The sequence below is a fragment of the Eptesicus fuscus genome, chromosome 12 (genome assembly GCF_027574615.1).
Source record: "Eptesicus fuscus isolate TK198812 chromosome 12, DD_ASM_mEF_20220401, whole genome shotgun sequence".
Taxonomy (NCBI): Eukaryota; Metazoa; Chordata; class Mammalia; order Chiroptera; family Vespertilionidae; genus Eptesicus; species Eptesicus fuscus.
In genome coordinates, this window is record NC_072484.1 from 85,645,149 (window position 1) to 85,666,585 (window position 21,437).

Consider the following 21,437-nt stretch of genomic DNA (forward strand, 5'->3'; position numbering starts at 1 on the left):
ACAGAGGTTAGTCAGTTGGTGGAGACAGGACTGTCCTTTAAATCAGTAGACACACATATTTTAAAAAACATTTGAACATGCAAAAAAAGAACACTTTGTATTAGAAAAGATGACATTTCTTGGGATACAGTTATTCATGACCCCATCAGCTGTCGCTTCAGGGGAAAATATCTATAAGAAATATCGAGGTTACTAAAACAGAGAGCTTTGTAGTTGATCCAGCCCATCTTGCATGCATCCCATTAGCCTCAGAAGCTTCTGGATAGATTTATTAGGGAATGTCGGTGTCTCTATCCGGCAGTGTGGGATGTTTTTCCCTTCAGAGCCCATTGATCAAACTCTCTGTTTACACTCTTACCGGTGTACCCTATTTTAACACCCATGTGTCTGGACAATACCAAGATTGTAGTTCTAAGGAGGTGACTTGGGAATTTTGTCCTCCCACAAGTAATATCTAGTTAATAATTATCATGCAAATAGGCATAGTTATACAAATTCCACCATTTTTATGGTTTCAAAAAAAAAATAAGAACTACAAAGCTTCATCTTTGAATTGGCCCTATGTTGTTCAACACTGATTCTCAATAAGGAAGTTTGGCCAGAGGGAAAAGTCCATACGGTGCTTTCTTAGCCAATTATATTCTTAAAGGGGATGGAGAGGGTAATTAGTTCCTATTTGTGCTTTTGTTTGTTGAGAAACGCTGAGGAACAAGATGAATTATACTAAGTCCACATTGTGGTGGAGATTGGAAAGAGCTTCCTGATTGCATTTGTGCCCCAACCAGGATTTCTGTCGTGTCCCCTTGTGTCTTGCCACCATATTTTCCTGTTGCAGGCGTGGGGTATCAGCCACTCTGCTTTCTTCTATTTGGTGAGACCCCAGAGAATTTTAGACATAATCGCTAAGAAGATCAAATTGTCAAATTCCTGGGATCCTTCTTGCTTCTATTATACAGCCCAATGAAGCTTCTGCTCTTTTATTATAATAAGCTTTGGATTTAAAACATATATTCTTCCTCTTCCCCATTGGACTGTCCATTCCTTGAGGACATATATATTGTTCTTATATCCTTGGTGTCTAACACAATGTCTAACATGCGCATGCTTTGTTAGCATTTGCTAAATTAAGTTAAATTACATTGCCACTATAGTAATGGCAATAGCAGTAAAGACAGCAAAAAGGCGGCAGACACTACAGAGATGGAATGCCAAAGCTTGACAATGATTAAATTCAGGGTACGTAAGAAAGAAAAAGTCAGGGGTGAATAATATACAGTTGCTTCTCAATTTACATTGGAATTATATTTTGGTAAACCTATAGTAAGTTGAAAATATCAAAGTGGAAAATGCATACAATACATCTAACCTACTGAATTAGCTCAGCTTAGCTTAAACGTGCCCAGAACATTTACATTGGCCTACACTTAGGCAGACTCATCTCACGCAAAGCCTGTTTTAGAAAAAATTGCTGAATGTCTCATGTAATTGATTATACATATAGCTTTTGCACCATCTTAAATCCAAAAAATCATTAGGTTAAACCCTCGTAAGCCAGAGACCATCTATAAATAAGCTGGGTGCCAGAGATAAAGCACAGCAATGGGTGTAAGGAGATAATAATAATAGCTACAAGTTATTGAACCATCACCATGTGCCCAGCACTGTGCTTAGTAGCGCTTCCCATTTATTATCTCACTGAATCTCCATATAATAACTGTTTTACAAATGAGATACTTGATCAAAATGCTAAGGAATTAGTAAGGCCGGAAATGGAACTAAGTGCTATTTCTCTGTATTCCACAAAACCAGCGTTATTCAAAGTGTGATCTAAGAACTCCCCAAACCAAAAATTATGCAGAGCTGGTGGTCTAAAGTGCATATTCCTGAGCCCCACCACAAGCATGCCATTGTGGAGCCAAAGACTCTGCATACTTAAAAGCACCCCGAGCAATGCTTATGCCAGATAAAGCTTTATCAGTATTGTTTTCAATTCAATTTACTAACCCTTTATGAAGCTGCTGTAATGTTACAGAAGTTGGCTCAGGATCCGCAGATATAGAAATAAACAACATAATTTCTTCCCTCCAGGAGCTACTAGACTAATGAGAAAAAGAATGGAGAAGAAATAGACCATGGAAACACATTGTAATAAATGCTTGGGTGGCCGCGGGGAACACCTAAGGGGACATGCTGGCCAGTGGTGTGCAGAAATGGTTAGAAACAGCCACCAGTTAGTTATAAATTTGAAACTCGTGAGATAAGTCAAGATTAAATATGGTGAAATTTGAAAGGTTCAGGAGGTAAGAATGCTAAGAAAGAGTCTAAAAACCAAGAAGACAGGAGCAAAATTTGAGAGATTACTTCTTATCTGACATTTTCTTCTTGAAAACATAGTACCCTGAATAAGTGAACCACTCATTAGCATAACCAATGAAATTGCCCTTTTGCATGGCCTAAAAACTTCAGATCACTTGATGAGTTTTCTTTGCTCAAGGAGAATTTTGAAAGTGAGTTGCCTAACTTGTTAACTTTCCAGTTGACTTTTCATCAAAGGTATGTGTTATACCAGTGAGTTGCAAAGTTGCATTTCAGGTAGCCTATTTCCAAAATGCATGCATTAACAGTTTCATTATTCTAATGTAACTCTAAATTAGATGCTTTTGCACTACCCAATTTTAGTAAACAATTAATTGTGTGGATAAATGAGAATCCACTCCTGGTATTCCTCCATGGAACCCCATCTACTCAGTATTCAATGATGACAGTGAACCCCTCCAGTACCTGGTTGCTGCCTGGCCTGTGGTTGCCCAGCTGTAGGCAGGACAAAGTGTCTATAAATTGTGAACTTTCCCTGAGTGAAAGGTAATGGCCCTGACAGCTTCAAACATGTTCCATAAAGAGATTATCATCATCATCATCATCATCATCATCATCATCATCTTTGCCTGTTCATATCAGAATACATTGAAGAATTAGTAACAATTTTTCATTTAAGAATAAGAACCATAAAGGAGAATTTAAAAAGTGATTTGCCTAACTTCCAACAATAAGATTGTTGAGAATTATCTAATAAACATGTCAGAGGAGAATTTGGAGTTGGTACCTTTTTGCTTTCTATGTTTGCTTGTTGTATAAAGCAAAAGCAAGAGAGTCTTTATCTGAGTTGGACAATGAGCTTAGGTTTATAAGAAGATTTCACCATAAAATGCAAAGACCACGATATAAGATCACAGTGTTTCTTAGAGTTACATTTTGGCCCTTGTACTTGACGAGCAAAGAGGGGGAGATGAAGTGTTTCCCTGAGGTTTGAAGAGTGTTAATCAGAGGAGAGAATGCTTGGGTTTACAGATTGTTCCATGCCAGGACTGACATGGTCCCAAATAATAAAGGCAGCCAGATATTGCTCACACAAACACGGTGGCAGACATACATATACATGCACACATATATGTATATATTTGTTTATGATATGCAGGGTCTTTCAAACTATAAGACTCAGGACAGAGGTTTAAGAGTGGAATTCTTAGTAGTCAACAAAAATTCCTAGATCTCTCTTGATGTAAGTTGCTGTCAAATACATAGTAGATTTTGCTGTTTTTAATCTAATGCATGCCTTCATCATTTGCTCTTAATAGATTACATTTTAAAATTTGATACCAAGTCTTCTGAATTTTTAAATCCAACTGATCACTATGAATTACATGCAAATTTTATAAGAATTTCTTCATGGATTTAAAGTATTAGGCAAAACGCCCCCAAATACCATTTTCATTTACTATGTAGGAGAACCATTCAAGTTTATAAATGAGTTGTCTATGTGGTGAGATTTTATAAATTTTAAACACACACACACCTTTTCCATGGTTTCTGAAATCCATACTTGTAAAGCAGTGAAATTACCATGGAGATTGGTCTTACCTGTAGGGTGATAGCTAAGGTATCTTGAGGTCAAAAATGTAGGAAAGCCCAAGGCAGACAGAGACTCAAAATTGGAATATAATCAGTGCTGGAAGTACCCTTTCACCAAGTAATCTTAAAAATAAATAATCTGTGTTAGTATGAAAGGAATACTGTTATTTTGCAGCAAGGCATTGCACCAATTACCCTTGACCTGCCTTTGAGTCTTTCTGATTTTTATGAGATTTAAGTTGATATTTATTATTTTAAACAATGCATTTATTCTAGCTAAATATTGTTTTACTGGCAGAATAAAAAGCAAACTGACAATTTTATTTTTCCGGTGTTTTCTTTTTAATATCTACTCTGTATAAACTGTTTGTGCAGAACAGCCTTGGATTAGCTGTATGTACGCTCATGTTAGACTAGGAATTTTAAAGCTGGAAAAAAGCTTTGCACTGATTTTCTTTCTTTGTTTTAGCAGCAGAGAGTGTTCTTTTGCAGCTTTAAGTTACTATGGAAACTCAGTATATACAGCTGATCAGCACATTGCTTGCTTCCTTGGAGGTATTAAAGGGCTGAGAGTAACATCACAACCGTCCCCTCTCCAGTGACATAGGAAGGGGCACCAAAGAATCATGAACACATGGATTCCAAATGAATCTTCTAAATTTTCAGGGAAACACTTTGGAGCCAATAAAAGCTAAGTGAGGTTCTCAGCATTCATAATCTGCCCTACTGTAGCATCAGAACCAGGAGTCCGAGTTCAGGGGTCTCCTGTTTCTTATATGGTGGTTTTCTCCGGTCATCCTGTATATCATCTCCCTTCACCAAATTTGCGGTCCACAACCTTGCATTGCTCTATCCTCCACGTGATTTCCCTTAAGGGTTTCTGTGCTCTTGTCACCAGCAGCAAGAGTTTCTCTGAAGTCCTAAGCCCCAGTGGAGAAGAATGATTTTTTTTTCAAAAGGGAAAGGAGGATAAATATATTTACCCTCTATTTTTATCTATGCACAGTTTACACAAACTCTTAGGATTTCTGGAAGGTTCTTCTACTTAAAGCTAGAGCGTTGAGCCTTCCCAGTAGGTAGATTTTTAATTAATATATTTCTAATCATTGGAAATTTTAAAAATACAAAAAAAAGAAAAGAAATATATCCATACTTCCATACCCCTTGTGACATGGTTTATTTTCATAGAATTAACAGTGATTTTTCTAAAAATAATTTTTAAAAAGGACTCTGAATATTTCTTCCCAGAGTCCTTTTTAAAAATTATTTTTAGAAAAATCACTCTGTTAATTCTGTGAAAATAAACCATGTGAATTAAAAATCTTCTCAAATCTCAGCATTCCATGTTTCAAGTGTGGATTTCAGTTCATGTCTCACTTAAGGGCATGATTGATGAAATCATTACTATAAAACATCTTTCATAACAGGGATTAGCATTCTCATTCATCTTCTCATTTCCCCACCTTCTGGTCTGGGTAGGTATATTATTAGTTATGCCTACTCAGGTGTTTAACAATGGAATTCTCTTCAGTAACCATTATTTACATTGTCTTTACTTTTATTTCTGTATAGAAGTGGATTCTGCATCCACCATTGGTCCTTTTTTCACAATGCCTAACTTTTAATTTTGATGATACTGTTAATTACCTGGATTTTATCGTCAGACTTATTTTAGAAGTGGTACAGTTTCTGAGCACTTTCGTAGTTGAGAATGTGACCGTAGATAAACAATCATATATAATATTCTTTGTAGATAAGTGCTAATATATAATATTCTTTATAGATAAATGATCAGAAATAATATTTCTCCATTGTCTTCTGGCATTGGATTGTTCTATGTGGGAACCCAATGTACCCCTCAAAAATGTATTTTGCTGTTGATTTTTCTGTCTGAATGTTCATCTAATTTGTCATTCTCCAGATTCAATAGCTCAAATATATGCCTCACTCTTAAGAAATATATTTTCCATTTCCTGGGAACATGGTATAGTCTTGCAATCTAAAACTGGAAGTTTATTCAGGGAAAATTTCCTATTATTTTATCTGTGAATGTACTTTCTGTTCCCATGTGGGCTTGCTACATCAAGAATGCCAGTTATCTTAATGTTGGATCATCTTTGCTTGTCTTCTTCCCATGCAAGTTTTGCTCTAATTACTTTAGTCCTATTGCCTTTTCATCTCCATTCACTGATTAACTCAAGTCTCCTCTGTGTGAGCAGCTTGATTTTTAGTGGTGTCATTATGTTACCGTGCTCTCTAATTTATGTATTGGCACTCTAATGATCTTGTTTTGGTCCCTGATTTGTTTTCTTAGGTCTGCTACCTCCCTTTTCATGTTATTCTATTGTTTTATCACCTAGTCTTTGACCTCTAGTTTTATTGAATTCATTTTCATATTAAATTAATTTATTGTGTGAAGCAACTTGAGGAATTTTCTTCTGCTTTACTTTTATATTTTCGCTGGATGGGGTGCTTTGTTTTCCTCCCCCCTGCCCCCCTCTCTCTCTCATGATTGCTGGCTGTAGTATATTTCTTTATTTTTTAAATATATTTTATTGATTTTTTTTTTACAGAGAGGAAGGGAGAGGGTTACAGAAAGTTAGAAACATCGATGCGAGAGAAACATTGATCACCTGCCTCCTGCACACCCCTTACTGGGGACGTGCCCGCAACCAAGGTACATGCCCTTGACTGGAATTGAACCTGGGACCTTTCAGTCCGCAGACCGACGTTCTATCCACTGAGCCAAACCAGTTAGGGCTGTAGTATATTTCTATATTCCCATATATGTCTTTCGTCTTGCTCATGTGTCGGTGGCTCTGTTCAGACACTATTTGTTCTAATGTGGTAGAAGTTCCTTCTAGACTCATTTACCCCCCAGTCCTGAGACCCCTTGGTGTCCTGTTTGAAGGGGGACACCTCGGGTTTATGCATTTCTATAACCAGCAGGAATAGTCACGGAGTGAGGTCAGCAGGAGCAGCATTCAGTCTCTTTGAGAACACCCCACTTTGTTGCCAGGAGCTGTCTCCTATCCTCTTCCATAGGGAAGGGGCTTGTCCCCAGGTTGCCATGGTAGCCCCAGAGCCTTCCCTTAGTCAGCTTCATCTCCTGTGTGTCTCCCCAGCAGCCACCACAGCTTCTCCTCACTCAGAAAAGGGAAAACATAAGGCTGGTCTTAGGTCCTTCATTGCTTCGGGTTAGGAGGTATTCATGAGAACACTTAGCCTTTTCCCCAAACTCCAGGACAATTTATGGGCTTTAAAGGCAGATAAGGAACTAAATCCTACTCTACCTTTCTGCTCACCTCCAGAAATGTCTGTCTTAATTTTTTTTTTTTTTTGCAGTTGACTACTTTCTTTTCTTTGTTTGCTTGCTGTGGTTGATTTTTATGTATCCCTGTGTGTGCTCTGTGACATAATTTTTTTATTTTATTAGATATTGTGGGAGGGGAATTAGTTATATGTTAGAATCTATTATCTTCTCAGTTCAATGTGCAAAAAAGTTCCCTAATAGAACATATACTATTCCCAAGAAACAAAAAATGATTTTTCTAATGCAATTTACTCTAGCTCTTCAATGTCCATAAAATATACATAGAAATAGCACTCCTGTACAACAGAAATATTTCTTTAGACTTTAAAAATATCCATATTGTTACTTCAAATACCAAGAGGGATCAGAAGAAAACATTTGACAAAGAGAAAATAATATCTCTCAAATTTCTGTCAATATGTTGTGTTAGTACCTGGATAAGTTCCTTTATATAGTAATTATTTATGTCATAACACATGAGTTAACATATTTATCTTGTTTTCCTTAATATGTTTTCATTCCCTTCATTGCTCAAATTGAAAATTGGACAAAGAAAAATGTTTCTAAATTATATGTGTATAGGTGTATGTTTTTTGTGTCAATGTGTATATGTGGCATTTGAAATATAGGTATTCTATATGATCATACAGTTTACATAGAAACATATAGAAATGCACACACATACAAGCAACTGTCAGAGAGTTGCCAATTGATAGCAAACAAATTGAAGGCAATTGATAGCACACAAATCGAGTTTCCAAAGACATAGCAATCACAACCCATGCACACAGAATGAGGACCTTGAGATAATCCTGCTATAATTTTTATCACTGGTTTGAGCCTCATAACATTATTCTCCAATTTTAGGTTTCACAATTAAAAAGAGAAAAAAAAGAAAGCTCAGTCTGAATTTAGAAAGAAAGAAAAAAAGCCACCCTGATTAAAGAAAGAGGGGGGACTGAGGGAGGTTAATGGGATTTTTTATCTGGATGAAGACAGTTGTGAGGAGAGACCTGAAATAGTTTTGAAGTATATATAAAAGACTTGAAAATAAAGGTTGACGATCACATATTCTTCACCCGCATAGCACATGGCCAATAATTTTTACATAGGAGGAGAAAATTATTTGGGCATATTGTGCTCACAATAAAAAGTACTAATGGCGTGTGGAAAATAAAATCAAAAGGTCTAAATTGTTCATTATTCTAAGATGAACAAAATAGCATCTTTGCCAATTATAGTAGAAGAGCTTATAGTTTAATGCTTCTATATTCTATTATTGTGATTAGTATTAATTAAATGGAAAAAGTGTACCCTTATGTTTTTAAAGTGTTCCTCACTTAGCTTTTCCATAGCTATTACTCATTTGGAGACAGGAAATGAATAGAAAATGCTAAGAATAAAATGCATAGCTTAAAAAAAACACATGTTTTTCCAGGATAATGCCAGCCCCAGTCAATATTAATAGAAAAAGACTCAAGGTACTTTTATTTTCAATATAAAACACATTCTAGTCCCTTAAGGGGAGAACCAAACTTCACCCAACCTAATATTTTTAGGAGAGTATAGACAGGTATGTGTGAGAGACAGTTTAAATAGAGAATGAAATGCAAATCTCAACAACCAACCCTGTGGGGGAGGACAGGTGTGTAGATAGGAAAGAGAAAACTAGAGAGAAATATTCAGCAGATTTCAAGTTACTTGTCACGTAAGAATAAGCCTGGAGATAAGTGTTGGATTAGGTACCTTGTTAATAAAGGAGAAGGAGGATTATGCATTTAGTGATCAAGTTAACTGAAAGAAAGATACTTTGGAAACAAAAGTTGGTGCAGAAAGAATTGAAACTATGATGTGAGAGAACAATTTCAAATCTATAAATTGAGCAGTCCATTAGAAACATTATGCCTGCCCTAACCAGTTTGGCTCAGTGGATAGAGTGGACTGAAGGGTCCCAGGTTCAATTCTAGTCAAGGGCATGTACCTTGGTTGTGGGCACATCCCCAGTGGAGGGTGTGCGGGAGGCAGCCAATTGATGTTTTCCTCTCATGTATGTTCCTAACTCTCTATCCCTCTCCCTTCCTTTCCATAAAAATCAATAAAATATATATTTTTTAAAAGAAACATTATTCCTTAAAACTAGGGTTTAGTTGAGGTATGTTTTACATGGAAACCTGAATTTATATGGAATATTTTCCATCCTATGACATGTTTTCTCTAAATTTACATTCAATTCCATATTGCTTCCTCTGTACCAATCTGAATATGATTCCATATGAAACTATGGCTCCTTAAAGTGAAATTATCTGTTGATACAACTGCAGTACTGAATTTAAAAGAACACATTTATTTTGGATATAAAGGTAGCCCAATTGGCCAATAAACATATTTTAGGCATTTGGTGTGGTCACTTCCTTCAGATATTTGCATTCAAGAGAAGACCAATAGTCTTATCTCCACTGTTTCAACAACAAAGTGAAAGGGCCTGCAATGGTAGAGAAAGGTGTTAGGACCCAGGGAATGGAGCCAGCCTTTCACTGTCCTCTACGCAGAAATGCAGCCACTCAAGGATCCTGCAGCTTTTATATCCCCACAATAAAACCTCACCAATCTGTTGTTGTGCTTGATTCTTTCTCATTCACCAGAGTGGCTTGTGCTGCCTATTGTTCATTCATCTGCATAAATTTAAACATAACTTTACAATTTTAAAGAGCTGTAGTAAGCCTTTAGGATGTATAGTTGCTTCTCAAAGTCAAGGTCTTATGGAGAATATTAATTATGTGTGTTAGAGCCCTATTGTAAAATTGACCCACATTTCTTATGCACCTAAATAACTGGAAAATAATTCTTAAATAATGTATCTAAAGGCAAAAAGACTAAAAGTCAAGTCTAAATAAGATTAGAGAACAATATGGGACATTACTTAAGATTTATTATGTTATATAATAAAAGGCTAATATGCAAATCGACCGAATGGCGGAACGACTGGCCTCTATAAGTGCACTGACCACCAGGGGGCAGACGCTCAATGCAGGAGCTGCCCCCTGGTGGTCAGTGCACTCCCACAGGGGGTATGCTGCTCAGCCATAAGTGGGGCTGACGGCTGGTGAGTGCAGTGGCGGTGGCAGGAGCCTCTCCTGTCTCCGCGGCAGCGCTAAGGATGTCCAACTGATGGGCCTAAGCCGTCAGTCAGACATCCCCCAAGGGCTCCTGGACTGCTAAAGGGCACAGGCTGGGCTGAGGGGGGATTCCCCCCACCTCCCTAGTGCATGAATGTCATGCACCAGGCCTCTAGTTTGAAATAAAACCCATCATATTCTTTAGGTTGTGTAGGCAGGACTCTCCCAAGCCCTGTAAGTTTGGGGACTGAAATTACAGAAGAAACTTTACTCTGCAAAGTTCCAGTCATTTGCCACAGTATAGACACTTCTTAGAAAAACAAATAAATTTACAGTGAACTTTTACCCAAATTTAAGGTTTAGTTGTACAATCTCACTATTGTAGTAAAGAAGTACCTTTCATCTTCCATCTGTTAGTCAATTCTAAGTATAAGAAGTATATTCAAAAACAGAATTGTATTTTTCTATATTTCTGTTGCATGCTAGTCATTATTCCTTCTTGCCTCAGCTCCCAGATAAAAATAATGATCTGTATATGCACTATAAGTACTTGAAAAGATTCTGAGAAACCATAGTCTGATGGGAATGTGGATAATTTATTTATGGTCATGAATTTTATTTCATCCAAAGAAAATTATTAAAAAATCAATATATTGTCTGAAATTGTTGTAACATTGTACATCTTAAGAAATTTTCTAAAGCAGCCTAATATTATGTAAATTGAACAATGTGATAAACTTGAAAATTCATGAAACTTTATCTTTATTAACTCATTAAGAGTCGCTGCCGACCTAATAGTTTAAAGAAGTGAAACAATTTCTTCTGCCAGAGTGAAAGAGAGAGGGAACTATGTAATATCCAAACAGAATTTTTTTTTAAAAAAAAGCATATTCTGCAGGCCCCTTTAAGAATCACTCTCTACCTGGTAAATAATGATATATTTGAAAGATATCTTAAATAATAAGTGCTATAAAAAATGGGCACAGAGAGAGCATTACAAAGAGCAGAAAAATCCATTGTCAGCTTCACGAAAGACAGAATTTCAAGGAAAGAAGGTATTTGAGCTCCTCTTAGAGAATGAATAAAAATTACATCATCTGAGGAATGCAGTTCCATCAGGGATCCATAATCATAAAAATGCTGGGGAAAGGTATCCATAGCCATTGATAAGCCACATTCACTCTTTAGTCCCAATTTCAATTTGTGTTGAGAATGTAGAGCTACAGAGCTGTGAAAGGTGTAACGTGATTATTATACCTTGGTGCTAAATACTAGGAAGCAATCATAAAATGGGATGAATAGATCTTAACCTGCTGATCACAGAAAAAGACAGAGACCAAATAAGAAGAGAAAACCTGGGTAAATTTCATTTGTCCACTCTCTCTCCGAATAGCATAATGATCAAAATTACAATAAGCCATGCATTGATTTCATGTTCATGGGATAGAGCCTTTTCCCCCAAGGACTTACAAACTCATGCTAAGGTAACCATGTCTAGTGCTATAAAACAGGTAAAATAAATACTACAGGTATTCTTAAAGGAGAGAAAATTTTACAAGAAAAATAATAAGGACATTCTTTTTGACGGATAGGTAGGGTGTCTAGACTCAAGATAAAAGCGAAAACAGTTCAGGATGAGAAAATAGAATGAGCAAAGAGTTGGAATTAGAAAAGGGCCTGCCTTAGAGAATTATAGTGAATTTAAAATTTAAAAAGTATGGAGACTGCCCTAACCGGTTTGGCTCAGTGGATAGAGCATCGGCCTGCGGACTGAAGGGTCCCAGGTTCGATTCTGGTCAAGGGCATGTACCTTAGTTACGGGCACATCCCCAGTAAGGGGTGTGCAGGAGGCAGCTGATCAATGTTTCTCTCTCATCGATGTTTCTAACTATCTATCCCTCTCCCTTCCTCTCTGTAAAAAACTTAATAAAATATATTTTAAAATAAATAAAAAGTATGGAGACTAATAAATTGGGCATGGTCAACTCTCAATAAACATTGACTAGTAAATACACACTTAATCAACATCTGTATAAAATTGAGGACACAATCCAAATGAAACAACTAATATATTTGTTCAGAGGCATTCAAGAAATATTTCTGATCTTTTTGGATCATTGGAAAGGGACTGTAAAAAGTTTCATACTAATATTATTATCATTTATAAAGAAAAAATTTAGCCCAATGTACAATGAGGATACATTTGCTTTAGAAAATTTCTCAGACATACCTTTTATCATGTCTTTAATTTATGAATATTACTGCCTCCCAGCCAAGTCATCTAAGTTAATTTTCTACTGAGAAAGATTTAAAAATTTTCAGGTTGTTTAGTATTCTAGGTCCTAATATTTAATTAAAATTTAGGAAAATAAGACATGCCAGGAGGGAGGAAGGAAGGATAGAGGGAGAAGAGAGAGATAGAGAGGAGAGAGAGAAAGAGAGAGTGAGAATTGTGATTGAGATTTTCAAAATCATTAAGTAGAGAAACTAGAACTTGAATCCTGGGAGCTTCCTAACTAGCTCTCCCATCAAAGATTATAAATTCACTTTGACATCAGGGGGTTTTGCTGATTGTGGTTGGAAAGAGCAAAATATGGTGGTTACTCAAAGGAGCAAAAATTAGCACTCCTTACTCATTGAGCATAACAACAAAAATGACCAAAAAATGCAATCTAACTTTTTATATGCGTACTAAAAATGCATATTTATGTCCCCAGTGGGGAGGAGATCAAGGCTGCTACTGCACTGTGCATATAACCTGGGTCACAGGCAATATGAATATTCAATTCTGACATCACTTTAAGAGTCCCAGTGGAAGAGGATGAACATTGCTTTTTAAAATCTTTCTCTCTCAGGCAGAGTTTTGAGGGTCCAAACCTAGGAGATTCATTAGCAAGAGTGTGTTATATTTGTAAATTTCTTTCAGCCGCAAATTTCCATTACAGAATTACTGGCTTTATGGTAATTAAGACATTACATCACACTAGGATATCACATACCATGCTGAGAAAATGATAATACAAATTGCTAGGACAATAGGGATGTGTCCACCGTAAGAAGGACAGTCATTTTTTGTACCCTGTTACCACAGCCAATTTCAACAGGGAATGAGTCTATCCCATTAACTAAATCCTGATGGAACTCTAGAATGACAGGGACGCGCAGCTTTCTCCTCCTGTACTCAGGGCTGTCTTCCGTCCGGTCAGCATGTCCTTATGTACTTTATCAGCATAGTTTTCATAGCTTTATGTTCTTTTTCAGGGCAGGTCAATTGGATGCCATTACTTGGATATTCAGAATGTTTCTTCTATGTAGGTTTTGGATTTTTTTTTTCCAAAAGTGTTTTTGTTTTTCCTCTCTGTTTTTCTTCTGGCAAAACACCATGCACTGAAATTGTGTAACTGCATTTGGTGGCAGGGGAGGGGGCGAGAGGAGAAGGAAATAGATAAATAGATGTGCTCTAAAGTAGTTCTTGTATAACACGCTGAGGGTTTGGGGAAATTATTTGAATTACAAATGTTTTCTGTCCCAGAGCAGTGTTTCTAACTCAGTGAAAACCTTGGCGTGCAAGTTCACATCTCGGCCCCCCGCTTTTGTTCCCTGTGCTGCAGTTCCGCCCTGGTTTTTAAATCACCCCTCCAACCTCTATGCCTACGAGAGCATGGACATCGAGTTCGAGTGCGCGGTCTCGGGGAAGCCGGTGCCCACTGTGACCTGGATGAAGAACGGAGACGTGGTCATTCCCAGTGACTATTTTCAGATCGTGGTAATCGTCCCTTCTCCTATCCCACTCAGTGCTGACTGTGCTTTCAGGTGTCTTCCTGTCCTGGGAAGAAGGTTCCTGTTCGGCATTGGGGTGACGTGTTGAACACAATTGTCCTAAGAAAGCAAGTGATTCTAGACTTAGAATTTTTGAGCTAAAAAGAGTGATCAAACAGCACCCCCCCCCCTTTTTTTTTTTTTTTTTTGGTTAATCCTCACCCAAGAATATTTTCCCCATTGATTTATTTAGAGAGGGTGGAAAGGAGGGATAGAGGGAGAGAGAGAGAGAGAGAGAGAGAGAGAGAGAGAGAGAGAGAGAGAGAGAGAGTTAGAGATTGCCTCCCGCACACACCCCAATTGGGCCCAGAGATTCAACACGCCTTTGATTGTGAATGGAACCCAAGACCCTCTGGTCTGCCTGCAAGCTGATACTCCAACCACTGAGCAACACAAGCCAGCCTCCCCCACCCCTTTTTGTTTTTAACAGACAAGGTTTTAAACAGAGGAAAAACAGAGGACTTCAGACTTGTTTCCAAGTATTCTCATTGCTGTTCTTGGGAAAACAGTTTAGGACCTTGCTCTGGGCTATATGGAGCCAGGAATCTGTTACTGCCATGGCTTTCCTATTGTAACGAAGTTTCCTTAGCTGTGCTGCTTAGGTAGTCTTACTTGGGTGATACAGGCAGCTTCGCTTCCAGCGAGGACCAGCTGGCCTTACATGAGAGTAGACAGGGCAGGGGTGATGCTGGCAGGGATGGTGGTAGTGGCCGTGGCAGAGAAACCAGAGGTGACGTTGAGTTGTAATTTTGAACATTTTAAAGCTAAGAACAGTAGTTCTTGTTCACTGTAAATCTCGGGACACCCTAGGTTCCTGTCCCCGTGGGGGATAATAGTAACTGAGTTGTTGTCCTGGTACAGAGTGAAAGCTCAATACTATATTATTGTTGTTCTTTTCACTGTTACCAGGAGAATTATTTGCTCATTGGAAAATGCTCTATGAAAACTCTCCTTGAGATGTAGGTTAGCATCGGAGGTTCTGAATTCACATATATAAACATATGAGACACTCTTTCCAAATGTTAAAGAACTTTCGCAGCCAAAGAAAGATATGTGGGGTCCACATCTGTCAAAGAAGAGTGTTCTAGAGTGTTCTTCTAAGCCAGGTCTCCCCATAGAATGGGGCTGGAGCATAGGTGCCCTGCGGGCTGAGGCTCAAGCCCTCTCCATGGCCTTTCCCGGCTCTCAATGCTGGAACTTTCAGGAACTTCCCTGGCCTATGCGTGCCTGCATTATGCCATACTGTAAAGGTTCTTAAGGGATAAACCCACAAAACATTTTTTGTGACTTCTATCACCACTTATTGTTTTCCCCCCACTTTTAGTCGCATTTATTTAATTGCTTGGGAATAGAGTAAGAAAGGGGAAATTTTTAACTTTTGAATGCCACACCAATCCATTAGTTTAAGTGCGATGCTATTTCTACTACCACTGAATTAAAAATGACCTGCCATTGGGCGACTTGTTGTTTATGCCTAAAATATATGCTACTTGCACAGAAAAGAAATTACTGAGTGCCCTTAAGGACACATGATAAAATGCAACATTTATGTTTTTCTACAGTTTGAATAATCTTTCTCCCTGCTTGACTCATTACAGCCAACCTCTTTCAGTGTTTCCTTTCTTAAGGTGAAAAGAAAATGTATAGTAGGAGCCCTATTCACATTAAATTGTGCTTAAAAATATCTCCCCAATCGCTCCAGAAATCGGAGAGCCATTGTCTGTTGTACAGGTAACATTTGGCACAGATAGTAACTTCCATGTGAATTTTTAATTAGAAGTTAGTCAGCTTTATCTAAGAATTTTATTATCAGCCGAGAACCAACTACAAGACACTAAAAACAATTAAGAATTCCCCACGAGGTAATATTTATCTCTTAATGACTCCAGGGAAAGTGATTTAACACGTCTCACTTACTGAACTAATTCTTGCACTAATATGAAAGATAAACTGAGTTAGTATAATTAAATGCTCTCTCCAGTTCATTTTATCATCCATCCTTGAAAAAGATGGTGGCTCAATTTATATGAAATAAATGATAACCTTGCTATCTATAATTTATTGATTACTGAAGGTGAAACATTTTGGTCATATAACAAGATGCAATGGGCATAAAATATCCACCCAGCTCCCCTACAAATTCCGAAATTGTACATGGCAAAGCAATGACAATTTTAAAAGGATTTTCAGACATATTTTCTCGATAAACAATTCTAGAAAATATCTACCTGAGATTTCTTGTCCCTTAGAAGTTGCAAAGAGCGGTGTTTTTGTTTCTTTTTGTGTGTTTTTTCCCCTCCAGTAGCTGCTAAACCTCAGCTTCTTTCAATAACAAATCAAAGAAAGAGATTTCTTTTGTGGCTACCCTTTGCTGCTTCTGTTCCTAATAGGAGAGTTTTCTGTTTACTGCTCTCTTAGACACTGAGGAGGCTGTGTATTTTGGGGAGCACATTTTTCATTGCAGAACTAGGTCAAGTCGATGCCCTTGGATCCAGCACAGTATTTGGTAGCCGTGACTTTCCCAGGTGACACAGGACGTGCCCGTGAGGCTGGGAATGCTCATGGCCTCCCTTCTTGTTTCTTCTGTAACGTTTTATTAAAATGTGTTTATGTTCATTTCTTACTTTGAGGTTTGTTTTTTTCTTTTGAAAATATTTCACTTTGCCTTTCCTTCTCTCTAGGGAGGAAGCAACTTACGGATCCTTGGAGTGGTCAAGTCGGACGAGGGCTTTTATCAGTGTGTGGCTGAGAATGAGGCTGGCAATGCCCAGACCAGTGTACAGCTTATCGTCCCGAAGCCTGGTAAGAGGGGGGGCACTCTGCTCCGGTGCCTGTAGTTACAGTTATTCATGATCTGCCTCTAAAACCTACGGTTTTCCCTGTCTCTCAGTCGATTTGAAATTATATAATTATTTAGTTAATTAAATTACACATTTGTGTGTTGATAGTATATTTTTCCTAGCAAATTACATATACATATGGATATATGGATATAGATAAATAGATAGCTAAGTAGGTATATATATCTTAGCTATCCATTTATCTACATATATCCATCCAGTGAGATATAGTTATCATCATGAATAATAGGTACTTCTGTTGTGAAGACAACAACCACTAAATTACTATGTTCTCCCCTCTCTTTTGTGACCTGCCTTTTTTCTTCAGTGTTTTATATAAATATACTGTATTTGTGTGTATCTATACATAAATATACTGTATTTGTGTGTATGTATATACATAGATGTTTACACACATATGTAGTCTTGAGTCAGTGAAAGTTGGTCGAAAAATAATCTCTTGAACATAAAAATATTTTTCTTAATCTTTTCCTGTAGTACGTTTAGTAGAAAGTAGCTGAAACGTATGAGACATAGACTTTCTTTTAAAAAAATATAATTTTTATTGATTTCAGAGAGGAAAGGAGAGGGAGAAAGAGATAGAAACATCAATGATGAGAGAGAATCATTGATCAGCTGCCTCCTGTATGCCCCACACTGGGTATCAAGCCCACAACCCGGGCATGTGCCCTGACCGGGAATTGAACTGTGACCAATTGGTTCATAGGTCAACATTCAACCACTGAGCCACACTGGCCAGGTGACATCGTCTCTCTTTGGTTTCTATCATTTAAGTGGCTATCACGGTGTTATATTTTGTGTATCTCTAATCAAATATCTGAAGACTCAGACTCTCGTAGTGCTTACAAGGACGGCTTTTTCTTTTCTCCTTATTAAAACAAAAAAAGCAACAGTCAAAGGTGAGTAAAGGAACTATCTAGGTATGAAAAAGGATAATTAACCTCTGTTCGAGATCACTGATTTCTCTGATAGACTCCTTCTCTCTCCACTTCATGTGCTTTAAGCATCAGTGTGACTTCACTTGTGTGACTGAGTGCATGCGCTTGTGCTGAAGCAGTAACGGATAAGTAGGAGAAAAGGAATCTCTAAACTCACGGTCTGTAATGTGAGCCATGGTTTAAAAACTGCGCCATCTCATTAGCAATGACAATGGGCCCCACTGAGGTTAACACTGGCTGCTACTCAAGTCACAAATTCTGGTTAACATCGGTGTCCAGCTATGGCCATAAAGCTGAGGAGAATGCAAGGTGAGTAATCCCATGTGTCTAAAGAAAAGTGTGAGATACAATTTTTTAGGATTTGTTGAACTGACCAAAGAGTCCCAGTGATCATCTTATAGTCAATTGCTCATGAGGACAGAGGGTTCTCTGAAGTGCTGAAATCCACAGGATTAGAGATTGTCATGGTATTTTCTCCCCTCACAAGTCAAGTTGTAGAGACTCTGAGGAAACTTCTTGAACAGTGTGTGTGTGTGTGTGTGTGTGTGTGTGTGTGTGTGTGTGTGTGTACTAGGATGCTACCCAAAAATGGGAAATGGCAACTCATTCTGAGTGCAAGCTCTCTGGAACCTCCCACCGTGATGCTGGGAGAGAAAGCGGGAGGCAGCTGTGGGGACAAGTTCCGCTTCCCCTGTGGGAAGAACACGGTGTGAGCTGCACGGGAAGAGAGCCGGGCTGCAGGCATCTGGAAGGGACCCTGCCCAAGAGGTCCTGCTTGCTGAGTCCAATCCATCCAGAAGGCTAGAGGGTCACTGTCGGGGGTGGAGCTGGACTGGGGAGCTGGTGTGCAAGGTCCGCTGGACCATACCTTACCTGTTTCTAGGAAGGATCCAGTGATGGATTCCTAAGGTGGAGGCGAGCTGCCCCACATAAAAGAGGCATGCAGAAACCTTCTGTGGTGGTCGATTTTTAAGAGCACAAGTTGAAAAAAAACAGCCTTTGTATCTTTACTCTACTTCTCTCCTCTCTTCTCTGATCCCGGGAAAGCCATAAGCAGAGGAAGGGAAAATAGATCCAAGAGACTGAAACAACAGGTGGCAGACAGTCCCACTACTCCTTCCGCATTCCTGGTCTCAGGCCTCCTCTGGGGCAAGGGAAGAAATTTTACATTGAACATTAGGTTAATGTTTGATTTAGCTCTCACGTGGTGTGTGTGAGTGTGTGTGTGTGTGTGTGTGTGTGTGTGTGTGTATGTGCCCCACGTTGCTATCAGAGGTAAGAAACAGATCTGACAAGGTGTCTTTGAAAGTAGATGCTTACAATACTACTCTGGTATTTCAGTAGTTTGGCTTATTCAATAGACCAATTACAGATATTCAGTGTCACTTACCCCCTTACCAACAGGCGCCCTTTATTAGCGACATCTTGCACTCCACCAGGGCCCTGATTCATTTGGTCTGTGTGACTGTAAAAGAGCGAGACTCCCCGGGCCAGAAGCATCTTGACCTTCTCGGTAGGGGAAGCCTCAGAAAAGCTCGGTAATTCATTCCTCTCCCATCTAGATGGTAAAGTGTTGTCAGTAGGTGCTACACTCTTGGCCTCTGTTTTTCATACTTGGCATTGGATTAGAATGAGAGTAAAGGAAAATAAAGACAAAAATCCAAAAGTGTGGCGGGACACCATGGTCCCTTATAAATGATGGGTTGCTTTTTCCTGCCTGATTCAATCAGGTCTTCAAAGAATAGCTCCCGATTCCTTAGCGATGCAGGGTGGGCTGCGTGCACAGATGGGAGAGGCCAGCTCTCCTGTAAAGGGGGCCCTGAGGCTGGCCCCGGTGGGAAGGACAGCGCCCACTGTGTATTTGGGGCACACTGTGGGCCCCCGCTACCCAGCCGTTCCGCTCTGGCCTGTGCACAGGCTTGCGGCTGAGTTTCTCTTGGCCACCGCCGCAGTCTGCTTCTCCCTGCAGCACACACCTGACCTCTGGGAGCCAGGGCCCATTGTTGGCTATTTACATAAGCCTAATGAAGTCTCAGCGTAGCCTTTCACTGTATCATTAGCCATTCTCTCTTTAGCCATTAGTGATTGAGGAACTGAACATTATCTACTGAATTAAATTACGGTAATGACTTATTTTTCTCTCCCGAAAATTAGTTTGGGAAAAACATTGGACTATGTGCACTGTAACATGTGAGATATGTACCTGCTTTCCAGATAAAGAAGCTCAATGGCATTTTTTAAAAAAAATATTATACTAGAGGAAGTTCTATCGACAATGTATATATCTAACACTACAACCCCATATGTGGATGCAAACCACTGCCTGTCCATATATGCCTACACATGCACCTGCACACTCAGAGAATGGCCTCCTGAACACTTAAGAAACACTTTGCATATACATCCACAATGCCCCGCTATATTATGTAAGGGGTGATGAATGCAAGTTAAAATAGTGTAACTGAATTATATCACTTGTATTGTCTACTGTCCTCATCCAAAAACTAAGGGAAGCTTTATTGTTGTTGTTTTCTTTCATCTATTTTAGTGTAGGGGCCATTGGTTAAGATGTCCCCTTTCCAAATAAGAAGTCCCCTATTCAGTGAATAATGGCCCAGCCAAAAGGTGTCAAGAATCAATGTGTCAGTTGTCACAAGAATAAGAAGTTTCAATAGCCAGGTTTCCAAGCCAGGTAAGCAGTAAGTTATTCTTGCTTTGTGTGCTGTTATTTTGGCACAAGAAGCCTGAAAGGGCCAGGCAACAGAGATAGCTCAGAGGTCAAGGACAGAAGCATCATCCTCTGAGGACCAGGACTTCCCAGGCCACAGAGCCTACCCTTTGGGGATGTGGCACCATATACTGGTTATTGATATGTAGCATATTCTGCCCCTCAGAGGAAGGCAGTCCATCTCTTTAGGATATTGTCTCTAATCATTCTTCAGTTGCTCCTCCCAGAAGCTGTACTTATTCGGTATCAAGTCTGCAGGTTCTCGGTGATGAGTATGTGATAGGGTCCGTGGATCCAGGGTCATGGATTCATGCCCATGCCTTTTTTGCTGGAAAGTGAGTCATGTGATCCTCTGCAGCGTCATGTAGGATCCCAGGATGGTGGCTCAGATACTTTGTGAGCTCTCAGAGAGTGCTTGGGGCTGATGTCCCAAGTATAGGAAAAGCCAGCGTGTGTCTATTCTAATCAGATGAATTTCCGCCCTTTCCCGTGTAGAAGGAGCCGATAGAAACAGCAAGCTACCAAGGGGCGAGCTGCTCTCCTGAAGAATGGTGTTTTATTGGTTGCTCCCCCGCGGCCTCTGCTTCTAGTAGACTGGCAGTAGTGGGAGCTGCTGGTAAGGAGCAGCAGCTTGGCTGAGTTTGAGCCATGCTGGTGGGCCATGCGTAGGTTCCATGTTGCCCAGCTAGCCTCTTCAATAATATACCTCTTGTATCGCCACTGGAGCTGGCTGATTTCAACTGGCTGTATTGT

The 21,437-nt window shown here is 39.1% G+C and overlaps 1 protein-coding gene across 1 annotated transcript in view; it reads left to right on the forward strand.

The window, feature by feature from the left end:
• The window catches only part of DCC (DCC netrin 1 receptor), a 566,817-nt gene that overhangs the window by 215,371 nt on the left and 330,009 nt on the right, over positions 1-21,437 (forward strand). Inside the window, exons 6-7 of the mRNA XM_054723604.1 lie at positions 13,950-14,104; positions 16,839-16,959. Coding sequence (XP_054579579.1) covers positions 13,950-14,104; positions 16,839-16,959 — 276 coding nt within the window. The remainder of the gene's footprint in view (positions 1-13,949; positions 14,105-16,838; positions 16,960-21,437) is intronic.